General features: G+C 44.1%; 3 protein-coding genes and 1 long non-coding RNA gene across 9 annotated transcripts in view; 3 read left to right on the forward strand and 1 right to left on the reverse strand.

Annotated features, from left to right (window-relative positions):
• LOC109528770 (uncharacterized) overlaps nt 1–138 on the forward strand; it is a 4412-nt gene extending 4274 nt beyond the window's left edge. Inside the window, exon 5 of the mRNA XM_019891721.1 lies at nt 16–138. Coding sequence (XP_019747280.1) covers nt 16–138 — 123 coding nt within the window. The remainder of the gene's footprint in view (nt 1–15) is intronic.
• A 595-nt stretch (nt 139–733) lies between these two features.
• col17a1b (collagen, type XVII, alpha 1b) lies at nt 734–13288 on the forward strand. Of its 3 annotated transcripts, XM_019891722.1 has the most exons (39): nt 734–865; nt 939–1031; nt 1099–1143; nt 1240–1380; nt 2174–2944; nt 3513–3563; nt 4039–4065; nt 4373–4435; nt 4515–4610; nt 5702–5737; nt 5824–5850; nt 6548–6592; nt 6687–6749; nt 6833–6859; nt 6981–7052; nt 7162–7197; nt 7268–7303; nt 7738–7800; nt 7908–7925; nt 8002–8076; nt 8436–8516; nt 8585–8644; nt 8713–8772; nt 8844–8870; nt 9225–9275; nt 9366–9452; nt 9533–9571; nt 9729–9845; nt 9915–10034; nt 10108–10221; nt 10316–10450; nt 10517–10636; nt 10714–10893; nt 11087–11227; nt 11309–11539; nt 11759–11923; nt 11996–12076; nt 12427–12510; nt 12607–13288. In XM_019891722.1, the coding sequence occupies exons 1-39, from the start codon at nt 769–771 to the stop codon at nt 12657–12659; spliced, it is 3828 nt and encodes a 1275-aa protein (XP_019747281.1). In that variant the 5' UTR covers nt 734–768; the 3' UTR covers nt 12660–13288. The 3 variants fall into 3 exon arrangements, with proteins under 3 accessions (XP_019747281.1, XP_019747284.1, XP_019747283.1); XM_019891725.1 differs by lacking the exons at nt 7268–7303; nt 7738–7800 and having other exon boundaries at nt 7162–7188; XM_019891724.1 differs by lacking the exons at nt 5702–5737; nt 5824–5850.
• Nucleotides 13289–13324: 36 nt separating this feature from the next.
• Nucleotides 13325–25133, reverse strand: part of slka (STE20-like kinase a) — a 33131-nt gene continuing 21322 nt past the window's right edge. Inside the window, exons 10-21 of one of the 4 annotated variants that reach the window (XM_019891726.1) lie at nt 24029–25066; nt 23485–23615; nt 22731–22854; nt 21213–21392; nt 20239–20331; nt 19073–19144; nt 17204–17333; nt 16932–17056; nt 16017–16211; nt 15410–15535; nt 15168–15281; nt 13326–14410 (exon numbers count right to left, since the gene is read on the reverse strand). In XM_019891726.1, the coding sequence (XP_019747285.1) occupies nt 14264–14410; nt 15168–15281; nt 15410–15535; nt 16017–16211; nt 16932–17056; nt 17204–17333; nt 19073–19144; nt 20239–20331; nt 21213–21392; nt 22731–22854; nt 23485–23615; nt 24029–25066 (2475 nt within the window). In that variant the 3' untranslated portion in view covers nt 13326–14263. Of the gene's footprint in view, nt 14411–15167; nt 15282–15409; nt 15536–16016; nt 16212–16931; nt 17057–17203; nt 17334–19072; nt 19145–20238; nt 20332–21212; nt 21393–22730; nt 22855–23484; nt 23616–24028; nt 25067–25133 lie in introns of all 4 variants that reach the window. The other 3 variants (XM_019891728.1, XM_019891727.1, XM_019891729.1) reach the window with 3 other exon arrangements.
• Nucleotides 17503–22716, forward strand: LOC109528776 (uncharacterized). Its single transcript, XR_002170729.1, has 3 exons — nt 17503–17588; nt 19757–19842; nt 22289–22716. It is a non-coding gene; the product is annotated as an uncharacterized LOC109528776 (long non-coding RNA).

The following is a 25133-nucleotide window of genomic DNA, read 5'->3' on the forward strand; positions in this document are numbered from 1 at the left end:
AGCTACTCGTACCAGGCCGGCGCCAACAACATGTCGGGGGGAGCGACACCTATCGGTCTGGCTGCACCCTCCCTGTCAGGTGAGCTTGGTAGAAAGTCCAGATGCTTGTCTTTATACAGGAAATTGCATTTTATCTGATGTTGTCCATATTGTATTCACGTTATTTAATATTTCCCATGATATTATTGATATTGTATTTTATAAAAATTGTCCAATACTAACGTCTAGTATTACTGACGTAACTAAATAGAACAATACAGAAAACAAAATCAAAGGACAACTGCTCCATGTGCTTCTACTTAAATTAATTTTTCATCTTGTGTTACCATTAATTGCCTTTAAAAAACACTTCATTTACACTCATGCCCCCCCCCCCCCCCCCCCCCCCCCCCCCATAGAAATTACATCCGCATCTGAATTAGTAACATTATTCGGCAGTTTGACTTAAGCTACTCTGCTGCCCCCGAGTGGATTCAAATGTTTCAAACGTCCAAACATATTCATCTTACTGTAAAGCTGCATAATGCCGAATTATATGACTGTGTAATTACATTGTCATAAAACAGTTATTTCACATGAATTCAAATCTAAGATCTACAAAGCAGAAATGCTACATGAATTTGGTTGAAGGATCTAGTTCATTTTCTGTCAAAGTGAGAATTCTCATCAGAGGCCTCCCATTGGAGGGATTCCACACTGCAATCTGTGACATCGTTTATGTGCTCTCCAGCCACTCGATCCCAAAATGCCGATGCGTACAAGGACTATATGTTTGTTAATTCAGACAAGGACAATGCCAGGGACACAGAAACACTGATTTTGGCAAAAGACAGCGGCAAGCAGTTCACTCTGACTACAGGAGGAGGTGAGGCACACCTTTGCACAGTCAAATGTTGGTGGAACAAACTGTCGGCAAGCGACGGGCTGTGATGTTTCAGGTTCCCTCTCGGGCGACTCTATCCAGAAGGAGAAGCTCATCACAACCTACGGTGAAGGAGCTCAGCTCAAGGCAGGGACAGGAAATGCTTACTGTGAGTCTAAACCCACAACAGTATTTCTGAATTCGTTCCTAAAGCTAAAAATGTGTGAATCCACCAGACGGATCATCTGGAGTTTTAATGAAAGACAAAGGCACGCACGCACGTATGTCATTTGGTTCTCTTTTCTGCCTATGCAGTCGTATCTTGACTTAAGAGGTTTTCGAGCTTTATTTCAATTAACCGTGGGCATCGTCCGCAGAGCTTCGCAAGAAGGGCGGCGTCTGCGGAGGCGGCTGGTGTTGCTGCTTTGACGCCTGTTGCTCGTGGTGGAAGTGGCTCCTGGGGTTCCTCCTCCTTTTCCTGCTTCTGCTCGGACTCCTTTTCGGCCTTATTGCGCTAGGTGAGTGCCATTACCATTATAATAAACTAGTTATTACACACTGTAATAATAATAGTCCATAATAGTACAGTGCAACCTAATTATAATGTATTAAAAATGCACATAGGGACACATTACCAATTAATTTCTTATTAATTGGCAGAAAGCAATTATTAGTATCCAATAACATTGACATAAACTAGTTATTATACTTCGATTAACTAGCACCTGAATTTCATCTAGGCTCAACTTTCTTCATGACAGAAAGAAATTGTTATATAATCTTTTTGAAAGTATCTATGGCGACCAATGGCAAATTGTTTTCTTGCTGAATTGCTGAATGGAATTGCTATTGCCTGTTGACATTGTAGTAAACACGTTATAACAGTACAGTGATAATTCTGTTGGTTCATCCTGTTAAATATGCACTGCACCAATTTTTTTGGAAATGAATATATATGCATATACATGTTCAACATGATGATCAACTTGTATTTACAATTACCAGTATATTAATTAAACCTGTTGCTACATCTAAATAAATTATCTAAACAGCAAACTATTTTTTGCGAATTGACAGAATTGTATTGTCATTGTTCTGTAACAATAAGAACAACAACAACAAAAACAACAACAATCAAAGCTAAACCATGAATGTCATATCATCAGATGATCACAGAACATTCTGATTGAGTTTTTGTAGCCTCTTAGGGACATGTTTTCATTGGGAATGCCTAAAGAGAAAAATGTTACATTGTTTTTTTAAAAATGTTACTCAACAGAATTAAACGTATGACCCCATTGTCATTTCTAGCCGAGGATGTGAGAAAGCTGAAGAACCGGGTGGCCACTTTGGAGAGCGAGTCAGCCATCATTTCTGCTCGCACCAGTCGTCTGGTGGGGCTCGGTGGCAACACCTTCGTGGACGGTGGTGGCAGCTCATCCAAAACGGATATATTCGTGTTCGGACCAGGCGGAGGGGCAGGAGGCTCAGACTCTAGTTCTGGAACGCAAATCGGAGTTGCTGTGGATGCTGGGGGTGGAGGTGTCAGTGCCGGAGCCGGAGCGGGAGCTGGAGGTGCTGGTGACACCAGTGGTACCAGCATGGGTGGTGCTGGAGCTACTAGTACCGGTGTGGGTGGCGCTGCGGGTAGTGGAACCAGTGTGGGTACCGCTGGGGCTAGTGGAACCAGTGGGGGTAGCATTGGAGCCGGAGCTAGTGGAGCCAGCGTAGGCGGGGGCGGAGCCACTGGGACTGGCTCAAGTGGTGGCGCAGGCACAAGCTTAGGTGGCGGCGGTTCCAGAGGTACTACCATCATTACTGGCAGTACTCACACCAGTGGCGGAACTGGTGCTGGTGCCAGTGGAGCAGGGTCTAGTGGCGGCGCAGGCACCAGTGGCGGCGCAGGCACCAGTGGCACCAACACTAACACTTTCTCCAGCACCAGCGTGAGTCACAGGGACGGTCAAACGTTCGCCAATGGCTTCTGGACCAGCGGCACCGGCGGTTATGTGGACGCCGCCGCCCTTCACATGGCCATCCAGCGCATGGTGAGAGGGGAAATGCAGTCGCAGGCATTCCAAGGTAACTTATGACCGAAGCTAATATCATTAACGAAAGCTAGCGAAATAACCTAAAAGTAACATTGAAAAAAAAAAGGTAAATGAAATAAAATGAAAATGAAAATGCTTTTACAAAATAAAACTAACTTAAAATACTCACTCAAATTACAGCAAAAATGTCATTTGTTTTCGTGTTTGTCAATTAATATCAAACTTTGACGTTCATTTTAAATATGTTTATTTCTGTAATTCGGTCAGCAAAATGACAGTCAAACACTTGGATGAAAATTTGTAACTCATATTTTTTTTATTTATTTTTTAATCTTGGACTCAACAACTACTCCATGTATTTAAAAAACTAATACGAAAACTAATAAAAACTAAACTAAAACAAACCATTGACAAAAAAAAAAAAAAAACCAAATTTTTAACACCCCAGTAACTGAATTTACAAAAAACAACAATCGAAATAAAATATGACCAGACTGTCATGAAAAATCTAAAACTATTTCAACCCTGTTCATGTCATGATTTTGGATGCCCACGTCTGCATTCATCGCACGTAATATTCTCTGAAACATATTTTCCAGCTTTCATCACGGCTACAATGCAAGGTGAAAGAGGACTGCCTGGACCTAAAGGTAACGTTCATTTTATTAATTAACTTTGGGCCAAACCGACTTGCATCTCCGAACAACACTTAACTCGGCCATGCCCCTTAAAGGCACATGTCCACGCATAAACGCTACAGTGTGTTGTTTGCCAATGTTCGGCTTAGTTACATTAGTAAAATGATGTGTTGTTATGTCCCCGCCCCTTAAACATTTTTTAATTACCTATCAGTGCCACTAGATAGCGCCAATGCACTACCTTTCTATTAGTCAGAGCTCTGCCCTGTCCAATACTGTAGGAGCCTCTCCTCACTCAACATAGTTCCTTGGCACCGAGCTGCCAAAAAATGGCACCAGAGCACTACTTTTCCATCAGTGAATCCTAGAACAGATTATCTGTGACTTCCTCTGTATTTTTGTAATAGTATCTATTTCTGTTCTTGTTGCTATCTTATCAGCAAAATCCCATTAACACAAACCAATTGTGTGTTTTTCCTCATTGTAGGCGACACTGGTCAACCCGGATTCCCAGGTAAGGAGCGACGGGAATCGGGGACTTGAATGGCATCACAGCGTTTGGAGATTAATGCTGCATTCCAGAAAACTGGGAAATTATGAATTTCCAACCTCTGATGAAGAAAGGTGTCAGTTCTGTAAAATGTGTTTGGTCTTCCACAAGATCAAGCCTATCAAAAATGTTTGAAGTCATGATTGGGATTTCGACAAACTTCACAGCTTTCTTGAATGCAGCATTGAGGCATCAATTTGTTTTTTGCACCCCCTTACAGTTTTTTTCCACACATTGTCTGTTGGTTAATATCAAACCTTTTTGACCTCAGGTGCTCCCGGTCCAATTGGTCACGAGGGTCCTCAGGGTCCAAAGGGCCAAAAAGGAAGCCATGGTATGGCTAGGGCGCCAATCCAAGTACACTGTTTGGACTGTTTTAAAATGGGTTTCAAAGTGTTAACATGTGTCTGCAGGTGAACAGGGATTGGAGGGTCCTCCTGGATTGAGAGGGCGAGAAGGAGTTGCTGGACCCAGAGGTGAACCAGGATTTGGCTCTAAAGGAGACAAAGGTACATAAAACAAAACCATTTGGACCTGTCCTATTGGGTCGCCGAGTCAAGAAGAATGTTGGAGATGTGTCCTTTTGTTGTTTGTATTGAGATGGATATTTATGAGAAAAGAACAAAAACATTAACAGCATCCCAACCGTTTATGCCGATAATAATCTGACGTAGACGCTGCGAGTAGGCAACAGAACAGGATGAGACAAGCCGGCACTAGTGCTCCCTGGATTGTATCTACATGTGGAGTGGGAAAGCATTGCTACAACCTGTGAGGAAGGGACACGACGACAAGGAGGAAACAGAACATGACAGCACAGGACAGGAGAGGACAAGAAAGAAGTAGTGAGCCCAGAGTTACATTGTGTTGATTGATATGTGGACTGAAAAGGCAGTGAGGCACCATGTGAGGATGCAGCGTGACAGTCATCTAATACGACAGGTTGATACAGGACAGCACAGGGGGAGTGAGCCTGGTTTTAGGTTGTATCTAAATGTGGCCTTGGAAAGGCAAGCCTATAACCTTTGAGGAAGTGACACGACCAGCACCAAATAGGATAGGACTAGATAGGACAGGATAGGACAGAAGGAGTGAGCCAAGAGTTGACATTGTACTGATTATGTGCAGTCAAAAGGCAGTGAGACACCATGTGAGGATACAGTATGACAAATAGTGAATAAGACAGGCTGGGACAGGACAGGACAGGAAAGGAGTAGTAAGCCTGCAGGTGGATTGTACCGATATGTGGATGTGGGAAGGCAATGTTAAACTCTTTGAGGAAGAGGCGCAATGACTTGCAAACAGGACAGGACTGAACAGGACAAGAGAGGACAGAAATAGTGAGACAATACGTGGCTTGGAAAGACATTGAAATAACATCGGATGAGGCGTGACAAGAAGCGACAGGGGTAGCACATACGGACTGGGATTGTATCGGTATGTGGACTGGGAAGGCAGTCCTACAATCTGTGAGGAAGAAAAGCATATAGATTGGACAGGACAGTGATAGTGAGCCAAGCAGTGTTACCGGTGAGAATGGGAAAAAAATCACCAGGAAACCTTGTCAATCTTCAGTATTTCATTGTTTTTGTTCCGGAAGGTAATTCCGGGGAACCCGGACTCCCTGGTCAAAAAGGTGAGACCACCCCTACCAATTTTTAACTGGAATCGAGTGACTCAGTACAGGATCTAGTTTAACTCTGCACTGATGATTCATTCTAGGCGCTTCCGGGCTCCTCGGAGCACCAGGTGAGCATCTTCCTGCTCTCTTTTGTTCAATCAAGATTCTTTATCTTCTTTCCAATTGGACTTAACCCCAATTGAGGTGTCACCTGAGTGAATCTTTCTTTTCCACCTCTCCCTGTCGTTTGCATCTTCTGCTCTAACTCCACGTATCTGCAAGTCTTCACTCACCATAACCGTCAATCTCTTCTTTGGTCTTCCTCTTTACTCTGGCAACATTTCTGGGATCTTTCTACCGTAGCTTTGTCTCCAAACCTTAACTTGTGATCCTGTTCTCTTCCAAAGAGAGCCACTTCCACTTCTAGCTCCTTTCTTCAGGTCTTTGGTACCCTCTACAAACCATTTAACAGTGCTGGTCTCACTACCGTCCTTGAAACCTCTCCTTTGACTTTAGGGGGTGCTGTCCTTTCACAGATCAGCACTGATACTTTCCACAACCCACTTCATCTTACCTCTCTTCTGCTCTTCACCTCTCTTGCGACTCCTGCTTTGAAAAGTTGACCCCAAGTACTAGAGCTTCTGCACCTTCCTTCTTCCACTGCAGTCAAAAGAGATTTGTCACTGTCGTGTTGACTCACTTCCTCCCTATGCCGACGAATAGCAGGGGTTGACTAGCTCCAGAAATAGTCGATGATAGTCCAGACAACGCATTTTTTTTTTTTTAGATTGTTTGTTCTTCAACATGATATCTTTGTTCTCTTAGGTCCTCAGGGTTTCCGGGGAGAAGCAGGACCACCTGGGCTTAAAGGTAGCATCTGTAGAATTGAACAAAAAAAAAAACTTCAGTAATAATGCGATGCATTAAAGCAAAATAAACTAAAGTGACTTATCTCCGTGGTCAGGTGATCGTGGTTTACCTGGTCTGCCCGGAGCAGCTGGAGAGAAAGGATCCAAGGGATCGACAGGTGAGCGACGGGACTGCCGGTTAACCACATCGAAAATACGATTGATTCATCGTGAGCCTTTGTGTCTTGTCGCCCATCATCAGGACAAGATGGTTCAAAAGGCTCAAGAGGTAAAGCTGAGCGATTCTCATGCTCATAATTCGGGTTCGAGGTTGGGTTTATGTTTTAGCATTCACATGCCATTCACAAGACAGTCAGTGTTTTTTTTTTTTTTTTAATATGTGCCCACAGGTGACCTTGGCAGTCCTGGTCACCCTGGACTTCGAGGTCCAGCTGGGCCGCCAGGAGATGCTGGACCTCCAGGTGCTTAGTTTCTCTTTTTTTCTTTGAAATCTTTACAAACATGTTAGTCCATCCAAAAAAAAAAAAAAAAAGGCTGTGAATTGAAACCGCGTTTTTCTCTTTATTGTAGGACAACCAGGCAATCCAGGTCAAGCAGGTCCTAAAGGTGCGGCGGAACTAGCACAAACACAACAGGCTTTCCACATCACTGCAATAATTATTGTGTCTGTTTTCAGGTGATACTGGTGAATCAGGAAGAATTATTAACGCAGGTAACGAACTTAAAAGCATACATCATGTGGTGAACCATGTCGAAACCATATACAGCGTTACCTTGACTTCCAAGTGCCCCGACCTACAATTTTTATTTTTCGTTACAAGTCATCACTTGTTCAATGATTTTGCTTTGTGTTGTGAACCAAAATTTTGAATTCTGAGTGAGTGAACAAAAAAAATAAATAAATACAGCGACAGTCAAATACACAAATACAAAATAAAAACACTTGCAAGGAGCCTGGAGAAGATGCTCACCTTGAACTTCTTAATGGTACAGTTATGTGATGCTTATTATTATGTTTGATTATTTTTTTTGCTGCGGAGGGTGGGGGCGCTAGAGTGGATTAAAATTAATCAAAATCGTAAGTCAAGGTACCATTGCAATTGCTGTGATCATTGCGAGGGTTCTTATCTGTCACTCATTTTCCAGCCGGTGTTGCCACTGTACACATCCCTGGACCACCTGGGCCTCGCGGACCTCAGGGAGTGTCAGGTCTGACAACTTCTTTGAACCTTGTAATAACATGATGATAGCATGATAATAACACCCATATTTATAAAGTTGTATCTTTTTATGTGGTGACATACCTACCGCCTTAGGTCCAGCTGGCCCTGCAGGTAAATAATTTCCCTATATTCACAAGTGTTTTTAGATATATGTCACTGACATGGCGCATGTTTTTGGTCCTGGTAGGTCCTAAAGGTGACCGAGGAGAATCCGGATCAACAGTGAGGACGTCTGAGAGTTTCAGCTCAAGTGTAGCTGAGAGTGAGTATCGTCCTGTTTGGATTGACAACAGAAAAAAAAAATTCAACTGTTATCCTGAATGTAATTCTATCTACTGCTTATTAACTCGAGGAATGCAGTAAGTGAGAGTTAATGAAGCAGGATGCATGAGAGACAGACAGGAAATGAAGGTTGAGGAGAAGGGCTGTTTGTTTAATGTGGGCTCTGGCCAAGAGACATATGGCGGATAGAAAATATGTATTTGACTACCCCCGCCCCCCTAAAAAAAAATAAGTGAATATATGTTCCAATATGTAATTTCATAAAGAATTCAAAGCATAGTTTTGCAACAACAAATTCCTCTTTGAATCTTGAACTTTGATCTTTTATTGATGATTTAGGGCAGTTTGCTTCCGGTGGTGTGGCATCTCGACCCGGCCCACCGGGTCCACCTGGGCCACCTGGACCGCCAGGGCAGCCAGGTACGTATAACCTGATGGTTCTGATGAAGTCCATAGACTTCACTGTGTAATCATCTGCATGTCTCCAGGTTATGGAAGACCAGGACCTAAAGGCGACAAAGGAGATTCTGGTGTTACAACCAGTTCTGGTATGTACATATGAGATTGAACACATTTAAAGACTCCATACAAAAAATGCTATAATTTCAACACTCAGGAACTTATTACACTGGACCACCAGGACCACCTGGGCCTGCTGGACAGAAAGGATCCACAGGTTTGACCAACGCTAAGTGATCTTTCATCTTGGATTGATTATATTTCACTAACTTTTCTGTCCATCTTTAGGTTCTCCTGGACCGAGAGGCTACCAAGGTGACTTTGATGATCCCCATCTAATCGTGGGGGATGGGGAGCGCGCACTGCTGCGGATCCCCAAAATCGGCCCAAAATATTTAACACTTGGCGATAGATTCCACAAGATGGGGCAAATCACTACTTTTCTATTGGACAGAGTGGTATGGACTGCCTCATTGAAGCTCCTCCCCTTCCTTCAACATAGTTCCTTCCACTGAGTTGCCACAAGATGGTGCCAAAGCAATATCTGACAGAGCTTTGGCCTAATGGAGGATCGGTTAAAAAAAAAAGAAAAATGCAAATCATTCCGAAGTAGAAATTTGCCAATATTTAGGAATGTTTATGCCTAATTAATTAACTGTGCTGCTCCAGGTGAACCAGGACAACCCGGCTTGCCAGGAAGACCTGGAAGCTTGGAGAGAGGTCAGCTCAGGAACATTACAAAACAAAAGAACACACACTGAAAATGGCGTCAGTCTGGTAGACTAGTAAGCTTTTTGCTCTCCCTTACAGTGTCCACCTATACCGGAGAACACACAGTTCAAGGTCCCCCAGGACCACCGGGGCCTCCTGGACTGCCAGGGCCACAGGGAGTCAAAGGTATCCCTCCTAAGGAGATAAAAAATCTGCTTTAAACAATACTGTATGTCCAACGAACATTTGTTGTCTCTGCTTCTAAGGTGACACTGGAGCTCCTGGAATTCCAGGATCTTCTCGAGGTAGATTGAGTCTGACTCAAGTGAAGTGAATATTGAATAATTAAGGTTCTCTAGTAACCTTGCATGAGGTCAATGAAACCGATGTGCTGTATTTTGCATGGCAAGCCAAGTAACAGCACAGTTGGCACCACCAACATCCTCATATTTCTTTCTTCAGGCTCAGTCTCAGTGACCGCAGGCCCTCCTGGTCCTCCAGGACCTCAAGGACCTCCTGGACAGCCCGGCTCCTTCACTTCATCCATCGAGATGCGCCAGTACTTGACAGACTACCTAAGTAAATTTCTCTCTGAAGCTCAAAGGTGGCCTACGAAATCGATTTGTCTGACAACCAAATTTATCACAGGTAGAAGCAGACAGTCTGGTATTCCGGGACCTCCAGGTCCACCCGGACCTCCAGGACAACCCGGAAGCTTCTCTGGTTCCATCGAGGAGATCTCCGCTCGTATGGTTGCCTACTTGCAACGTGAGTCATTGGTAATCTGTTTTGTTTTTAACATTGAGATGCGTGTTTGCCTAATGAGGTTGTCCTTTTTCAGGTTCTGGCTCCAGCTCAGGCATCAGCATTGGTGTTCAGGGTCTACCAGGGCCACCTGGTCCACCTGGACCTGGAGGGGCCCTGACTGTCAGTGGTCTCATTGCCATGCTGCAAAGTCAGTGTAACAAATTGTCCAATTTTTCAATGTATGGTACCAACTTGGACAGCGGAGTCGAGTAGTGGCTGAAACGACTCTCTATAATCTCTAGGAGAAGACGTGAGGAGATACCTTTCAGGCCCGCCGGGTCCACAAGGACCACCTGGACCACCAGGCGGCACAGGAGGAATTTCTAGCGTTTACAGTATAGAGGAGGTAGCGACATATATCTTCAACATCATGAATGGTAAGTCCAAAATGAAAATCATGACACTGGTGCCGCCACATATGTTGAGCTCCTGTCGATCAACAGAGAGAGGAATCGCGAGAGGACCGCCTGGCCCACCAGGACTCCCCGGGCCTCCAGGAGCGGGCAGCTCGGGTGGCGCAGGCTACTCAACAGTTTCAATCGATTACACGGCGCTAGTTAGAAGTAAATAAGATTCCAGAATCCATTTCATCGTCCGTCTCAGTCACATTAGTGACTCCATGTTTTCCCTCCCCGCACAGATCCAGACTTCCGTGCATGGATTGGTTCCGCCATACACCAAGGTCCCCCCGGTCCTCCCGGTACTCCTGGCCAACCTGGACCTCCCGGTCCTCAGGGGCCATCAGGGGTCTCGACTGCCACCGTGGTGGGGGCGGGCGGTCGCGGATACAGCTTGGAGGAGCTTCAGCGTTACCTGCAGGGTGAGTATAGACAGCAACGTAACTCTTACCACATATCGGGGGCACTGACCGTAAGGGGCAGGAAGTGAAACTACGTCTCGCTTCAGCCACCGTCTGGAAACTAACAAACTTATGACAATGAGATTGATATGTGCATCTTGACTAAAGTCTCTCGTGATGTAGAGTTCAAATGCCAACCTTGAATGTTTGACAGGCTCTAGCTTCAGAGGTCTTCCAGGCCCTCCCGGACCTCCAGGCCCACAAGGACCACCCGGTAGTTCCACTGGCACCGTTACTTACACCGGAACTTTCCCTCGGGAGACCATCCGTTCTGAAGTTCACGACTACCTGACCAGTAAGCTTCTACTTTCCAATACGCTGCCCTGTTCATGATTATCACAGCGTCACTAACATCACTACTGTTTTTTTCCATCAGCTGACAGTGTCCGACGCGCCCTTACCGGACCCCCGGGCCCTCCGGGACCGAGAGGCCAAAAGGGAGATCGCGGAGAGACGGGTTACGTCCAAAGACAAAGCAGCCAGAGTCAAAGTTCTTCTCAGAGCGACTCCCGCTATGTCTCGCAGCAGCATGAAATCGACGTTAGCAAGCTGAGCGAAACCATGGACTACAGCAGCGTGGCCATCAAAGTCTCCGACTACATAAAGAGTGAGCGGATGACTTGGCATTTTTAGTAGCAACGTCGTGACTCGGCGGAATGAAACATGTGTGCCTTAATTTGGCATGGTTGAGATATTACTTGGCACTTATCAGTTTAAGATTTTGAACAAATCGGGTGTGGGAGGTAACCAGGGGCTCCCAAAAAAATGAGACTACTTCCAACTAAAAGTCAGCAATAAATAGCACCGCATTCCTATTCTAAAACAGACCAAGGACTGCTGCAGGAGTACCTGGTGGAGGGTCCTTGGAGGACTCACATAAGAGCTGTCCAAGGTCCTCCTGGCCCACCGGGACCCCCCGGAGTACCCGGTTACAGCCGTGTGATTGCAGCCTATGGCAACGTCACGGCTGACCTCATGGACTTCTTCAGAAGTGAGTGCTCGAATCATGGAAAGTTTCAAACTAACCTGAGCTTTTTGACTGATTCTTGTTCTCTTGTTACAGCTCACGGCACCATCCCTGGTCCTCCGGGAATCGCCGGACCAAGAGGAGACAGGGGCTACCCGGGACCCAAGGGAGATAAGGGTATAGTCCAGAAGTAGACTCACAAAAAATGCCTAGAAAAACATGCCAGAAGGTTCAGAACATTTTGGTTTAGGCGGCCATTTTAGGGTTGTTTTGGACATTTCCTGTCAAAGGTCAGCGCCAGTTTCACTTAGTTGCATGGATGTATGGATTGGGTGTTTATTCTGAGTAGACATAAAAGAAAATGTCCAAGTAGCCATGCCTGGAAAGACATGAAAAGTCCACCGTTTTGGTTTAAGTGGGACATTTTAGAGTAATTTCGACCAGCTAGGTCGGCCGAGGGGGCTGGTGGATGATGTCATCTACAAACTTTGATTCATTTATTTTTTTTAACTTGTATTTATTTCCAGGTGATGCCGGACGTCCGGGTTTACCTGGAATTCCAGGGACGTACACGATCCAAATACCACATCGCGTACAGAGGCGGGACACAGGTACTCCAAAATTTCCCATTTCCGGAGCCTTTTTCTTGAAAGGAGACATCAGAATTTTTTTTTAATGGGATGAACATTTATGTTTTGTTGTTACAGGAGGTAACGTAATCAAGCGGGAGCAGCAGGAAGGTCCAGCAGAGGGCGGCTGAAGCGTGGCTACTACTTTTTTTGTCTCTGTTCTCAACAGAAGCAATGCAAGTAGAAATAAAAAAACAAAACAAACAAAAAAAAAAAACGCTTTAGCGATTGGCTCTCTAGCTTTGCTGCTGGCCGGTGTTTAGGTTTTGGACACATTTTTCCATTGTTCAAATGTGGATGATAATATTTGCTTTTAGATGAAAATATTTTAGAATTAAGATTTGAGTGACTAAAGTTTTAATGTTTTTGTTTTGGAGTATTCTACTGTATTGAGGTCAACGCGTTAATTGCTGTTTTATGAAAATTTCCATGATATTGTTTTTGGCCATTTGCTTCCAGGATGCGTGCAAATTATTGATATTTTCCGAATGTAACCTATTAATAATGTTACAATTGTAGCATTAGCATTCACCCAGCCAAGTTACATCATCGCTTGCTGTATTCAGCACTGATTTTTACTGTACTTGAAGAAAGATTTTGAAGATTACTATGCAAACAAAGCAATATTCCGCTTTCGGTCTGCAAATGAAGCTGAAGGAAAAACTGATTAGATTGTATATTTTTGTATAAGAGAACACTGACTGATTTATTGACTTTCTACCGTCACATTTTTTTGGAAACCATTAAATTATAAATTGCTGACAGACTTGTTATTTAAAAACACACACACAAAAAACAAACATGAATACTTTTTATTTACAACAAATATGTCCATTGACATTTCCAATACATTTGATCTGACAATAGAACTGCATATATACTTTTTTTTTTTTTTTTTTTGAGGTGGAGACAATTAAAATGCAGCGCGTTAAAATTTGTAAAAAATATATCAATATCTATGTTTGGTGTAAAACAACCGAAATAAAAATCCAGCATTTGTTACTAGCATGAGAACTCGAGCAGTGCGGAAATGACATGGTATAAATTAATCAAGTTTAGGCCATTTTGACAACAGCGGATGATCGTTATTACAGCAATTTCATTCAGCAAAATAAAAAAAAAAAAATAAAAAATCAATTGCAGCTTCCTTTTTCCATAACTCAGTTCATGTGAAGTCCGAAAAATAAGCTGAACAAATGATTGTTAGAAGCGGTATGGATTTAATGTGTTTTCAGGACTTTTTTAAAGTGGGTAATTAGAGCATCAGTGTAGCAGAAACGCAGTGGTCATAAAATAATAAAAGCATGTAATAAAATTCCAATGATTCGTACTGGATATTCTTTCATGTGGCAAAAAAAAAAAAACTGTGCAAAATTGACAGCAAGTTTACATTCCTTTGATATGCATTTGACAGCGTTCACTCTATAGCAGGGCTCCAGGAAGTAGTCAACACCCACGTGTTGAAATGAATGTAGGAGTCGTCGTCACAGGAGGCAACCACTTAATGAAAGCATTTGTTCAGTGATAGTGAGCAAGACAGTGGTGGGAGGAGGCGAGGGGCTATCATAAACATTTTTAAAAAAGCAACTGAAAAAGAAATTAGGAGGCACTCATTTGCAACATTTATGATCTTTTCAAACTAAAACATGCTAAAGAAAGAAACAAAAAGAAAAACCTCTAAACAGTTTGCTCCCAATTAATTTAGCGCAATATCATAGCCGTTTTCAGCAGGCGGCTACGATCCAGAGCTGGGCACGTGCGGGATGGGGTAAAATTTGGACACACGGCTCTGAGCGGTGGGGTTAAGGCATTCCGACTCGCCGCTCATCTTGAAGAAGACCTCCTGCTCCTGCAGCTTCCGCGTGAACTCTTCTTCCAATGCCTGCAGGGGGCAGCACAGGAGAGTCAGGCATCGGAAAAGAAGAAGAACGGACAACAGGCAAGTCCTAATTCACAATTGTGTCGTGCTTCACTGCTTAAAATTAGGTTGAAAATTCTTGTCCAAGTCATTAGACTATCATTAGATGAAAAAAAAAATACTGTTTGGTTTCAATATAAACTGTTCTTTTTCTTTTGTGTCAGGTTTACAGTCAAGTTTAACTGGGGAGTTAAATACACAGCTTGAATACATTACATAAAATGATAAAGTTGGTTGAACATTTTGCTGTTTCAATATATTGCTGTTTAATTCTCTATTGTCGGACGATAAATACGCTCCGTTTGTGTTGCTGTTGTTGAAGTAATGGGTGTTAAAAATACTGCAACATCCATGCTACTTCTTGTTAGATATTAGCATCATGCTATCATGATTTTGTTCATTGATAAATATTACGGTTTGGCTGAATGTTTCGGTGTTGGAATATACATTGTCTAATTCTTTTACGTGTCAGTTTTCCAGTAAACTTCCACAATGAGTGACAAAAACAGCTCGAAGCGACCATACTCATTTGGAGTACTGTGCTTGTAGTAAGTACATTTTTTTCTTTCCTCAAAATGATTTGGCACGATTGTCTCCCATTTTTTGGCAACTCGAGAGTGACTAAGAAACGTGCTAAGGATTATTTAAAAAAAAAAGTTTTAATGAAACTGTAGAACTGTTTTTCTAAGGTCTCTCTGTTTTCCCAATTGTAAAATGAGACCTTCTTCCTGGGTCTGAGGTTCTCTCGCCACTCCTTGATCTCCTGACTGTGCTCGTCATCCAGCTCCTTCAGCTTTTGCGTCTCGTGCTCAATCAGGAGGTGGCATTTCTCATTCTGAAAACAAAACGGAAGCCACACGAAGCTCAGTGGAGAATACGTCCTACTTGAACGGCGGACTGAGCAGGGAGATCAGCTACGTGAGCCACGACACTCCCAGCACGAAAACATGCGTGTCACCTCACCTGGAGCTGCTGCAGCTCTCTGATATTGGAGTCGCACTGCAGCTGAAGGTCTCTCATCTGGTTCTCATGTTTCTGGTGCTGGTGGAGACGCTCGTTCTTCTGCCGCTTCTCTTCCTGAAAAGCAAACTGGACCGCACACGAGAGGAATGACTTCTCTGGTTAGCAGTGGCTATGCTGGGAATCGCTCCCCAAGTCAGTAGATAGTTGCCGACATATGTTCCCTATTTTATAGCGCGGTTCGAATGTGTATTGAGTTTAGGGAGCCCACAACGCATCTTGGAAATAGTAAACAAGGCTAGCCTACTTTCACCCAACTAAAAGATTTCTGACTTGGTCATTTTGTAAAATTCAGCAATTTTCACATGTATTACAGTTGATGGCCACCAGGGGGCAGTAGAATACATGTATACGTATCATAATGGACGTAGCCTGTATGATGAAACACGAAGAAGACCGCTGCAACTAAACTGCAGTAATATTAGTGGTATTTTGTAGAGCATCGGTGTAGTATCTAGCCCAATTTTAATTCAGTCTCAAAATTTGGTAGATCTTCAAATTTTATAATCCATCCAGTGTGTTCTTATACTTCGGGGCGGAGGGGTCCTACCTGCTTAATGCGGTCTCGCTCCTGCTCGGGCGTGATGACGGCCGAGGGGGCGATGCGGAGGCTCTTCTTGAACATGGCCATGCGCGTCTTGCCGTCGCTGCGCTGGATCTTGGGCAGGCGGACCCTCTCTTGGTTCTGCTTGTTCTTCATCTCCTCCACCAGCCGCTGGTTGTAGCGCTGCATTTGCTCCATCTCCTGCAGCAAGGGGAAAAAATGCAGCTTTTGTCATTGTAGAACTCAGGTATTTAATTTTCTGCAATATTTGCAAGCATATGGAGCAAACAGCAACGAACAAAGTCTAAGTGTACAGTGAATCCAATGTCCACAACCTTTTCAGGTGTGTTTTAATGCTTCTTAAATGGGTAAAAAAAAAAAAAAAACCCCGAAGTTGTCTTGCTGTTTTTGTCATTTTTATGCTATTTGAAAAACTCATGAGTTGTGTTTGAACCGGCCCAAATACATATAACATGCAACTATTTTGTATTGTTGTATTTTGTATAAAGTGCAACGATGAACTTATTAATTGGCAACGATCGATGATCAAATTATTTGGTCGTTATTTTGATAATCGATTAATTGTTTAGCGACCTTAATTTGAAAATTCCAAACCCTTCGAATTTCAGCCTCTCGACAGTAAATCTGCGATTTCTGCAGTCCTCCACGGAAGCAGGCTTGTTACTTCATTTTTTTTCTTCAAAATTAGACATTTGCAATCCTCTGCTGTTACTTTGGAAAAACAACGTTTTGGTCGATTTGATGACACATTACGGACCAAAGAGGAACCTCAATCACAATGACTTTAAAATTGTGCATTTTCTACCCTGTCAATTAGGATTGTTGTTTTTCAACAAAAGTTGAAATGAAACCACTGACAAAAAACGATTCATCATCGATTAATCAAACAATTGTGCTTACTTTCTCGTGCCTCTTGAGCAGCTGGTGCCTTTGGAGGAAATACTGGTCCTTGAGCTGCTGCTTGAGCTGCTGGTGCTTCTCCTGCAGGTGGCGCTCCTCCAGCTCCCACATGGCCGCCTCCCTTGCTGTGGACCACACACGCTTCATTTTAGTGGCCCATTTTGGCACAAGAAGCAGCGTCAAAGTACACGTATGGGCTTCCGAATTTAAGAAGAGACAGAGAGCTGAAAAAAGAAAAAAATCCTCTCAAGTGGAGTGACGTCACACAACACCTCTCATCAGCTGCTGCTTGTGGTTGAGGCAATCCCTCTCGATGGTGGCGATCTCCACTTTATGTTGTTGGATGATTTTCTTCAGCTCCCCGTCCAGCTCCTGCTGCTGCTTCTGGAGGAACTCCTGCTCCTGAGCGGATCACCAAACGTATGCCAAAGCGAGAGAGGGGGAAAAAAAAAAAAAACATTAAAAAGTAGCGCCTAACGACGCCATAATGAGAGACAGGTGAGCGTTGAAAAGAGAAAAAGGCACGTCTTGCTGTCGGGTGAATGATGTCGTCGGATTATATCCACAGAAATCATCGAGTGGGAGGGGGCGGAGGAGACACACTCAAAAGAGAGCACGCACGAGCCACGATGGAGGAAAGAGAAAAGCTCAGTTCATGTAAGACGACATCGACAATGACATTTCACATTTTTGAGCTGATGCATCGTTTGTTTGCACTCGCATGACTTCACGATTGTTCGGTTCGTTACTTGGAAACAATTGACGTTGGCGAAAGTAAGACGATCTCATTGAAAAAATTTGACTTGATGGATTTCTAATTGTGTTTGCTGTGCTAACCTGAGAAACAATCACTGAGTTTGACTGTGTAAGTGAGGCCCGCGGCGTCCATTTTGTCTTCCGTTCAACAAACAAAAACCAGGGATCAGTTCTTTGAAGGTTTTCGAGCGTGTTCAAAGTGCTCGGCGGGCTTGAGCAAACTAAAATGAAAAGACCTTTATTTTGTTTTTAAGTGCCGCTGAGCAAACGTCATCCGCGGTGGCCTATTTTGGCAAAATGAAATCGGTTGACAAGCTGACAATTCAAGTGGGATTACGGGGAAACGTTGGCCTGCGAGTCGGATTGCAGTTTTCTCAATCGCTTTCAAAATCGCGTTTTTGCAATCTTTGAGGGGAAAGGTCATGTTGGCTATAATTTCTCAAAATGAATATAACGACACCCACTGCAATAGTCAAAACTGCAAGTAGTGATGAATGGGCCCCCACGCAACCCCTTTTTCAAGGCAAATCCTGAAAAATGATTCAACATGAAGAGACAATGCGCTTGCCTGATCTTTCTGACGTAGGGACGAAGGGAAAAAAAAAAACCTTTGCAATTTAGCATTTCCCATCTGTCGGGCATACCAGCTTCTGTTTAGAGCTCAAAGTCCCTCTTATAGGTTTGAATTAGCCCCCAAATGGCGGTTTTAAACCAAAATGGATAAGTTCCTGTCCATGACATTTTATCGTCTGTCCTATTTTGACAGCCATGTCCTCTCAATTTTATATGACGCAGTGAAACTTGACTTTTGGATGGCTGTTGTTCCCATCAAATACATTTTCACCAGGAGAGTGGCCCTTGCAAAAAAAAAAAAAAAGTTTTCAGGCATGTTGTTGAAGATCCTAAAAATTAATTTGTCACACGAATAAGAAAGCTACCTTATTTCCTCAAATAGTGGCGGCACTTGCCAACTGTACTAGATTAAAACATCTAATAGGGCTGGCCAAATAAAGAGAAAAAAAAAAACAAGAATCACGATTATTTTGATTGACATGGGTTTACTAAAATGACTATTTGTTGATTTTTTTTTTTAACCTAATATTTATTCAACTACCAAAACTCAACAACCCCAAACGACCATACCACATACAATCCAAATGGGACTAAAACAGACACACTGGTGGTGGAGAGGAAGGAACCACTACACGCACACACACACACACACACACACAAAAAACAGCGATAACGTCACTCCAAAACACACCAGAGCCCATGCTTACACGTGACTTGACTTGATAAAAAGCCGCGCTGTCATTTTACACATATCTAAGTATGGGCTGGAAAAAGAGAGTGGAGAGAGTGGTGGGGCGCGTGGGGAGACTTACATCCTGCATCTGAGCATTGAAGAGTGCGCATGAGGACAACTGAAAAGACTGTATCATAACCTGGGCCACTGCCTGCGGAGGAGAGCACACGGCGCACACTCGCCCTCGTCAGCGACAAGGAGCAGGCTGACCATCTCTCTCTCACACACACACACACACACACACACACACACACACACACACACACACACACACACACACACACACACACTCATTGTGGAAGGGGCGCTCTCATTCTCCCCATTTTGGGAATATCGTTGCAATTGCAGCACGCAGCGCAGCGGTGAAGAAATGTTAGTCCATATCATTTATTAATGCTCTGCTTGTCTTGTCATGCTTTTTCATAGTAGGGCGCACAACTTCAATCCAGCTTGCAAAAAAAAAAAAAAAACCAACAAAAAAAAAAAAAGGAGTTCTGTTAACAAGATCCATGCTTCTAGTCAACCGAGGGTTATTTCTTCATCAATTTTTGGAAAAGGAAAAGCTTAGCAGACGTTCAACAACTGTCTGAAGTCAGTCGCTTCATTGCTTCCCAATGACCAGCAAGACCGCGTTGGTTAAAATGAGATCAAACCATCGCGATGCTCTTGGAAAGGAGTCAAGGCACAGGCTAAACTGCTGATGTGTAAAATCTTCAGGATCAACTATGTGAGTGAGATTTTTTTTTTTTGTTGTAATGACCAGACAAAAAGGTACCAGTGATGACAAGAGGAAACGTGCAATGATAACCATCCAACTGAAAAGCAACTTAACGGCGATCAAAGTTAAGGGTGAGTACACCTTGGGCCCTTTTTTTTTTTTTAAACGAGTTAAGAATTAAATGTGCAATGTATGACGTTGACTTCAGTTTCCCCGACGTATATTACATGCCTTCAAAGGGTGAATGTTTAATTTTTGTGTGAGTCCAAGTGTTACGAATGGCCTTCGCAACCTACACAACTTTTTTGTTGTTCATCTCCCTGGCGTAGTGCTGACATATTGAACTTAATAACTGACCCGTGTCCGTCTAAGTGGCTCAAACGGCCTCACAAAGTCATTTCGATGCAAGAAAAAGAATTCCAGCAGCGTGGTGGCATTGAGTGTAGACTTTCAAGTCGAGACCGAGTCGGGAGAAGAAGGGGAAAGATGTTGGGGAGAGAAGACATCGGTACAAGTTCGGATTTTACCTCGGCCGTCTTAAGAAGCGTGAGGTCCTCCTTTAAGCGCTTCATGAGCTCTTTTCGCTTATGTTTAGGTGACTGCCCAACTTCCTGCATGGCCTAGAAAGTATTGTACTTGTCCAGAAACTGCTTGTTGATTTCAAGTTGACAGACGGAAAAAAAAAAAAAATTCTAAGAGGGTTGTCCCTCAAGAGTAGAAGACATGCAAAGGATCAGCGATAACATCCCGCCACCGCATTTCACCTCACCCGTCGAGATTGGTTACTCTACAGCCATAAGTGTTATTGCGTCATATCAAATGAAAACAAAAAAAGCCAAGCCACTAAGCTGGAATCATCACACGGAAGCTCACAACGCTGACTGAAAATGAAAAGAATCGATTCAAGATAAGCCCGCCGTCTTCAGTTGCTCCTTATTCCCGTGTGATCACCCCCCCACCAAAGAGAAAAAAAGTGCCACCAAATTAAAATCACCCATCCCATGACCAAAGCCACCTCACACACTCATTCCAAAAACATGGTTAGGTCAATATAGTACAGTTCAAGATTACATCAACAAAAAAACACTGTTGATAAGGCATAATAGTCTACAGTATAATATTGCGGCGGCAAGCAGGAGCAAACAACCGCAACAAAGCCACGGCAAATAGCACCATCGCCACGGCAACGCAAAGCACAATGCCGGAATAAAACAGCCGAAAGCCACAGTGCGCCGATGATGACGAGGAGGAGGATGAAGATGTCGTGCACGCCTCACCTGGATTGAACTTGCTCTTTCAACTGCTCTTGGGGGGGGAAATGAATAATGGATAGAAAAACATGCCGCGGCTAACAGCTGTATAGCAACATGCGCCGGTCATGCCGCAGCGCTCCCACAGGCTCGAAATGACTCAGCCCAAGCTAAGAAGCCGCCATGCACCATTCCAAGGCTCGCATTCACGACAGGCGCGAGTCAGCCAGTCAAGCGGGGCTTGCGCGTACCTCTTTCTTCTTGTTCTTCAGCATGTTCTGGAACTTGGACAGCTCTTTGTCCTGATCCCCTTTAATGCGTTTGGCTTCATCGCGCAGCCGGCTGGTGTGATCCTGCTCCAGGCGCTCGATGGTCTGCTTCTGCTTCTTCTCCAGGCCCTCCACTTCCTGGTCGTATTGGCGCTTCTTCGCCTGAATACGGGCGGATCGAGATGCAGTGACTCAGGCAATATCGCGAGGACCAGTTGTCATTGTGAATAGATAGCACATGGTACTTGGATTATTCTTTCTGTGACCGAGCTAGCAACCCCATGACATTTACTCATATTGTTGCTGAGAAAAAAAAAAAAAAAAACCCTCACAATTAATTTACCAAACACTCATAGTTGGTGAAATATACTGGGCAACACGCCACCCCAACATTATATTTAATCGCTAATTTCATTTTTTGCTTTCATAATTTCAATTGAAAACCAACACAAAAAGTAAAGACTGTCTACCTTCCCAAACTCGAGCCACGAGTGATGCGATCAATTAACAATGAGCTGACTGCGCAGTGTCTGCGGTAGAAATGAATCTTACCTTTGTGGCTGACTACACTCATCTAAAAAAACAAACAAACAAACAAACAAAAAAAAAAACAATCCCACATCCTGATTTGCAATCTTGAGCCAGTTAGATGCAGCACGACTCCCGGAGTGAGGGAGGAGACGGAATTTCACTTCTCAATCAGTTCAAGCGTGTTAATAGATTTGTTCACCAACACTTTAACCGGGTTAATTATGTGTAAAAATAGTAGCCGACATCAGGACAGACCAACAGCATCGTTTGTGAACAAATATTAAATCAACCAAATTTGTATATATAAGGGCCCAACACTGATGATATATCAATTCATTTGATTGAAATCAATTGCCATTCCAGCTCTTCATTAAAAAAAAAAAAAAGTTACAGGTTTAAAAATAGCACTGCACTGAATAAAAACAATGAAAAGATAATAAAAGGCCATTGAAAGAAGGAAACTTTTTCTCTCGTGTAAATACTGCGCAGATTTTTCCAAGGCTTTTTCTTTTGCGGTATCTTTCCAGTGATGGTGGAGATAAATATGACGACAACCACAGAACCGGATATGGAACTTATTGCGACGTAGCCGCAAGTGCAGCTCCGGAAGTGCTCGGCACCAAAAGTCAACAGTGAATTGAAAATAATACAACAAAATGGACGGCACACTGTCAAGTCGGGGGCATTGATGGGAGGTGGCTTATTCTTTGCAACATTTATGGTAGATGTTTTCAATGTTGGTCAAGGTTTTTTTTTTTTTAAACATTTGTATGACAGTAAAGAATGTTTGATTTATGATTTAAACAGTGTGTTTGAATATAAAAGCAGTGTGGCAAAACTTTTCATGTAGGTCCCTCCATTTGATGAAACTCAACTATGAAACAAAGCATCTCACTTGGCAGAGGTTGGCCGCATTGCGGGAGGAGGGCGGCGGTGGGGGGACAAACGGTTGTGGCGGAAGTGACTCACTGTCGTTTCCTGTTCAAAACGCCGCAATATCTGCTCTCTCTGCTGCTGCAGCTTGTTGCCGAGCTCCTGCTGAGCTCTCTGCTCCTCCTTCTGCAGCAGGCGCAGCTCTCGCAGCTCCTGCCGCCTGAGGAAACCGCAGCATGCGGACATGTCGTCAGAGGGCCGCAAAGTCAACTCTCGAAAAACTACTCGACCGTTAGCGGAAACGTTGAAGTCCATCAGTCACCCGCTGTTCACGTACTGGTGTCATCATGCGGGGCTCGACGCTAACTTTTGCTACGTCAAGCAGCGGCCGACAACTTGAAACATCAGTAAAAAAATAGCTGACGGCTAAACAACTTAGATCGATCTGAATTGGAAGAGGCCCTTTATAAAGCAAATAGCTCATTTGGTTAGACGGCCATGAATTTGCCAAAGTACACATCCCGACTTGGTTATTCATTTATTTAATTTGTTCAGGAAGTCTTCTGCGTGGCAGAGTTGGAGCGCCTTTGCCGTTTGTACCGGTCGGAGGCACTCGCGCTGTGCGACCAGATGCAATTTTTAAGGGGCGGTCATCGAAAAAAAAAAAATCGGGAGCATTTGTGAGCAAAATGGTCACATTTTCGAGCCCTGTCATGGTGTATGTAGTAATAAAGTGTTGCATAAACCCATCTGGAGTACGTGAACTATTTCAAGGCATGCATGCTAAATAGGTCGCGTTCCTTATTTAGGATCGTCAGTCTAGCGGCGGGGATTAGTGTCAGGCACATACCTGAGGAACCTCATCTCCTCATTCTTGGCGTCGTCGTCGGTCACGATCTTCGATGTGGTCACGCTGACCTCCACGCCGTCCACCATGAACTTGCGCGTCTTTTTCAGTGTCTTCTTCTGCCGTTTGGACTCCTGTGAAGTAAAAAAACATTTTCACGCTGTTAAGTAGCAGCACGGTGCTGCCTCGCAGAAGGAGGAAAATTTGAGTTTGAATCTCTGGTCGGCGCTATTATTTTTGTGTTGATTTTTTTTTTTCCTGTTCTGCCTGTGCTTGCACTGGTTTCCTCGGGGTAATTTAACTTCTTTGCATGATCCAAAATCTATATTTGGGTTAGCTGAAGACTCTCGGACAATTAGGTGTACAGTATATGTGAGTGAGTCTTTTGTGATCGGCTCTCTTCTTGCCCTAAATCAGCTGTAAATAGCCTCCAGGTCCCCCCTGATTCTGAACAGGATAAGCAGTATAGAAAATGGATGGATGATTATTAAGTGCTTATAATTGACGAGTGGTGTACAAAATAAAAAAAAAAAAAAGATAAAGCTACCTGGATAGACACTGAGCCTCCTTTGCTTTTGGATAAAAAGCTGGAGATGGACAGATTGAGGTCCATGCTGCTGCTGTCGGCGGCCGAGCTGCTTCCGGAGTCCGAGTCCTTCTCCGCATCCTGCCGCCTCCCGGCAGGACTTTCTTGCTCCGTCTTGATCTCTGAGTCGGGTTCACGAGGGCTCGTGATCTCTTCTGCCAACGTTGCTTCTTTGTCATCCTTGCTCGGGAGCCCTGCCTGTTCAGATGTGTTGGTCGCGTCATCGCAGATTCCATTTGAAGGTCGGATCTTGGCGATGGTCTCAAAGTCTTGATCTGGGAGCTCAGAAATTTTCCCCTCGGGCTTTTTTAGAATAGACTCATCCTTACTCATTTGAGTTTCGGCGTCTCCCACTATGCGTGCCGCTAAATCACCTCCGTCTTCAATGATAACATCGGTGTCATGAGCCCTATCGGTCAGTTCGTGCTGAAGCATGTCATCCGGCTTGCTCACTTGTTCGACCTGCAGCTCTGATACAGACTCCGGTTTGGCATGCGCATCCTCAAGTGCCTCGTCTGATTCTGCAGATCCGACAATCTGCTGATTCGACTCATCTTCTTTGGTCACCTCTTCGGGCTCTTTTTCAATTTCTATTATTTGTGGAGACTCATTTATTTTTCCTTCCCGTGTCTCCGCTCCTTCCGCTGTCTGCGCTTCATCTAGAACGTGTTCCTCCAAAGCAGTTGGCTCAGCAGGAATCTCATCAGCTCGCCCCTCAGGCTCCGGCGGCTCCGGTGGGACGGACTCTTCCATCAGCCCGAAAGCCGTGTCTTCATTAGCGCCCTCGGGCACCTCGTTGAGTTTCTCCTCCTCCGTCTTGTCAGGCTCGCTTGTTCCAAGACCTTCATCGGAGAGTATATCACTGGACCCGTCTTCAGCCGGCTCAGCTTCCGTCTTTTCAGTGACGGACTGCAGTGCGGATGGTGTCGGTGGAAGTTTGTCTTCCTCGGAGCTTGCCATACTCGCGTCGGACGGTGTTCGCTTGTGTCCAGGAGCGGCCTGAATGAAAAAAAAAAAACACACACAAAACATTAAAATCTATCACTGTCGAGTCATGCAAACCGTT

This window comes from Hippocampus comes, unplaced genomic scaffold (genome assembly GCF_001891065.2).
Source record: "Hippocampus comes isolate QL1 unplaced genomic scaffold, H_comes_QL1_v1.1 scaffold121, whole genome shotgun sequence".
In the NCBI taxonomy this organism is placed as follows: Eukaryota; Metazoa; Chordata; class Actinopteri; order Syngnathiformes; family Syngnathidae; genus Hippocampus; species Hippocampus comes.

Excerpts from the sequence above, each read along its gene's own strand:
- col17a1b (XM_019891722.1), top strand. The coding sequence starts at position 769 with ATGTTTGTTAATTCAGACAAGGACAATGCCAGGGACACAGAAACACTG. Across the intron at positions 1,144-1,239 it reads AGACAAAGGCACGCACGCAC|AGCTTCGCAAGAAGGGCGGC; the intron begins GTATGTCATTTG and ends CATCGTCCGCAG. Across the intron at positions 9,846-9,914 it reads GTACTTGACAGACTACCTAA|GTAGAAGCAGACAGTCTGGT; the intron begins GTAAATTTCTCT and ends AATTTATCACAG.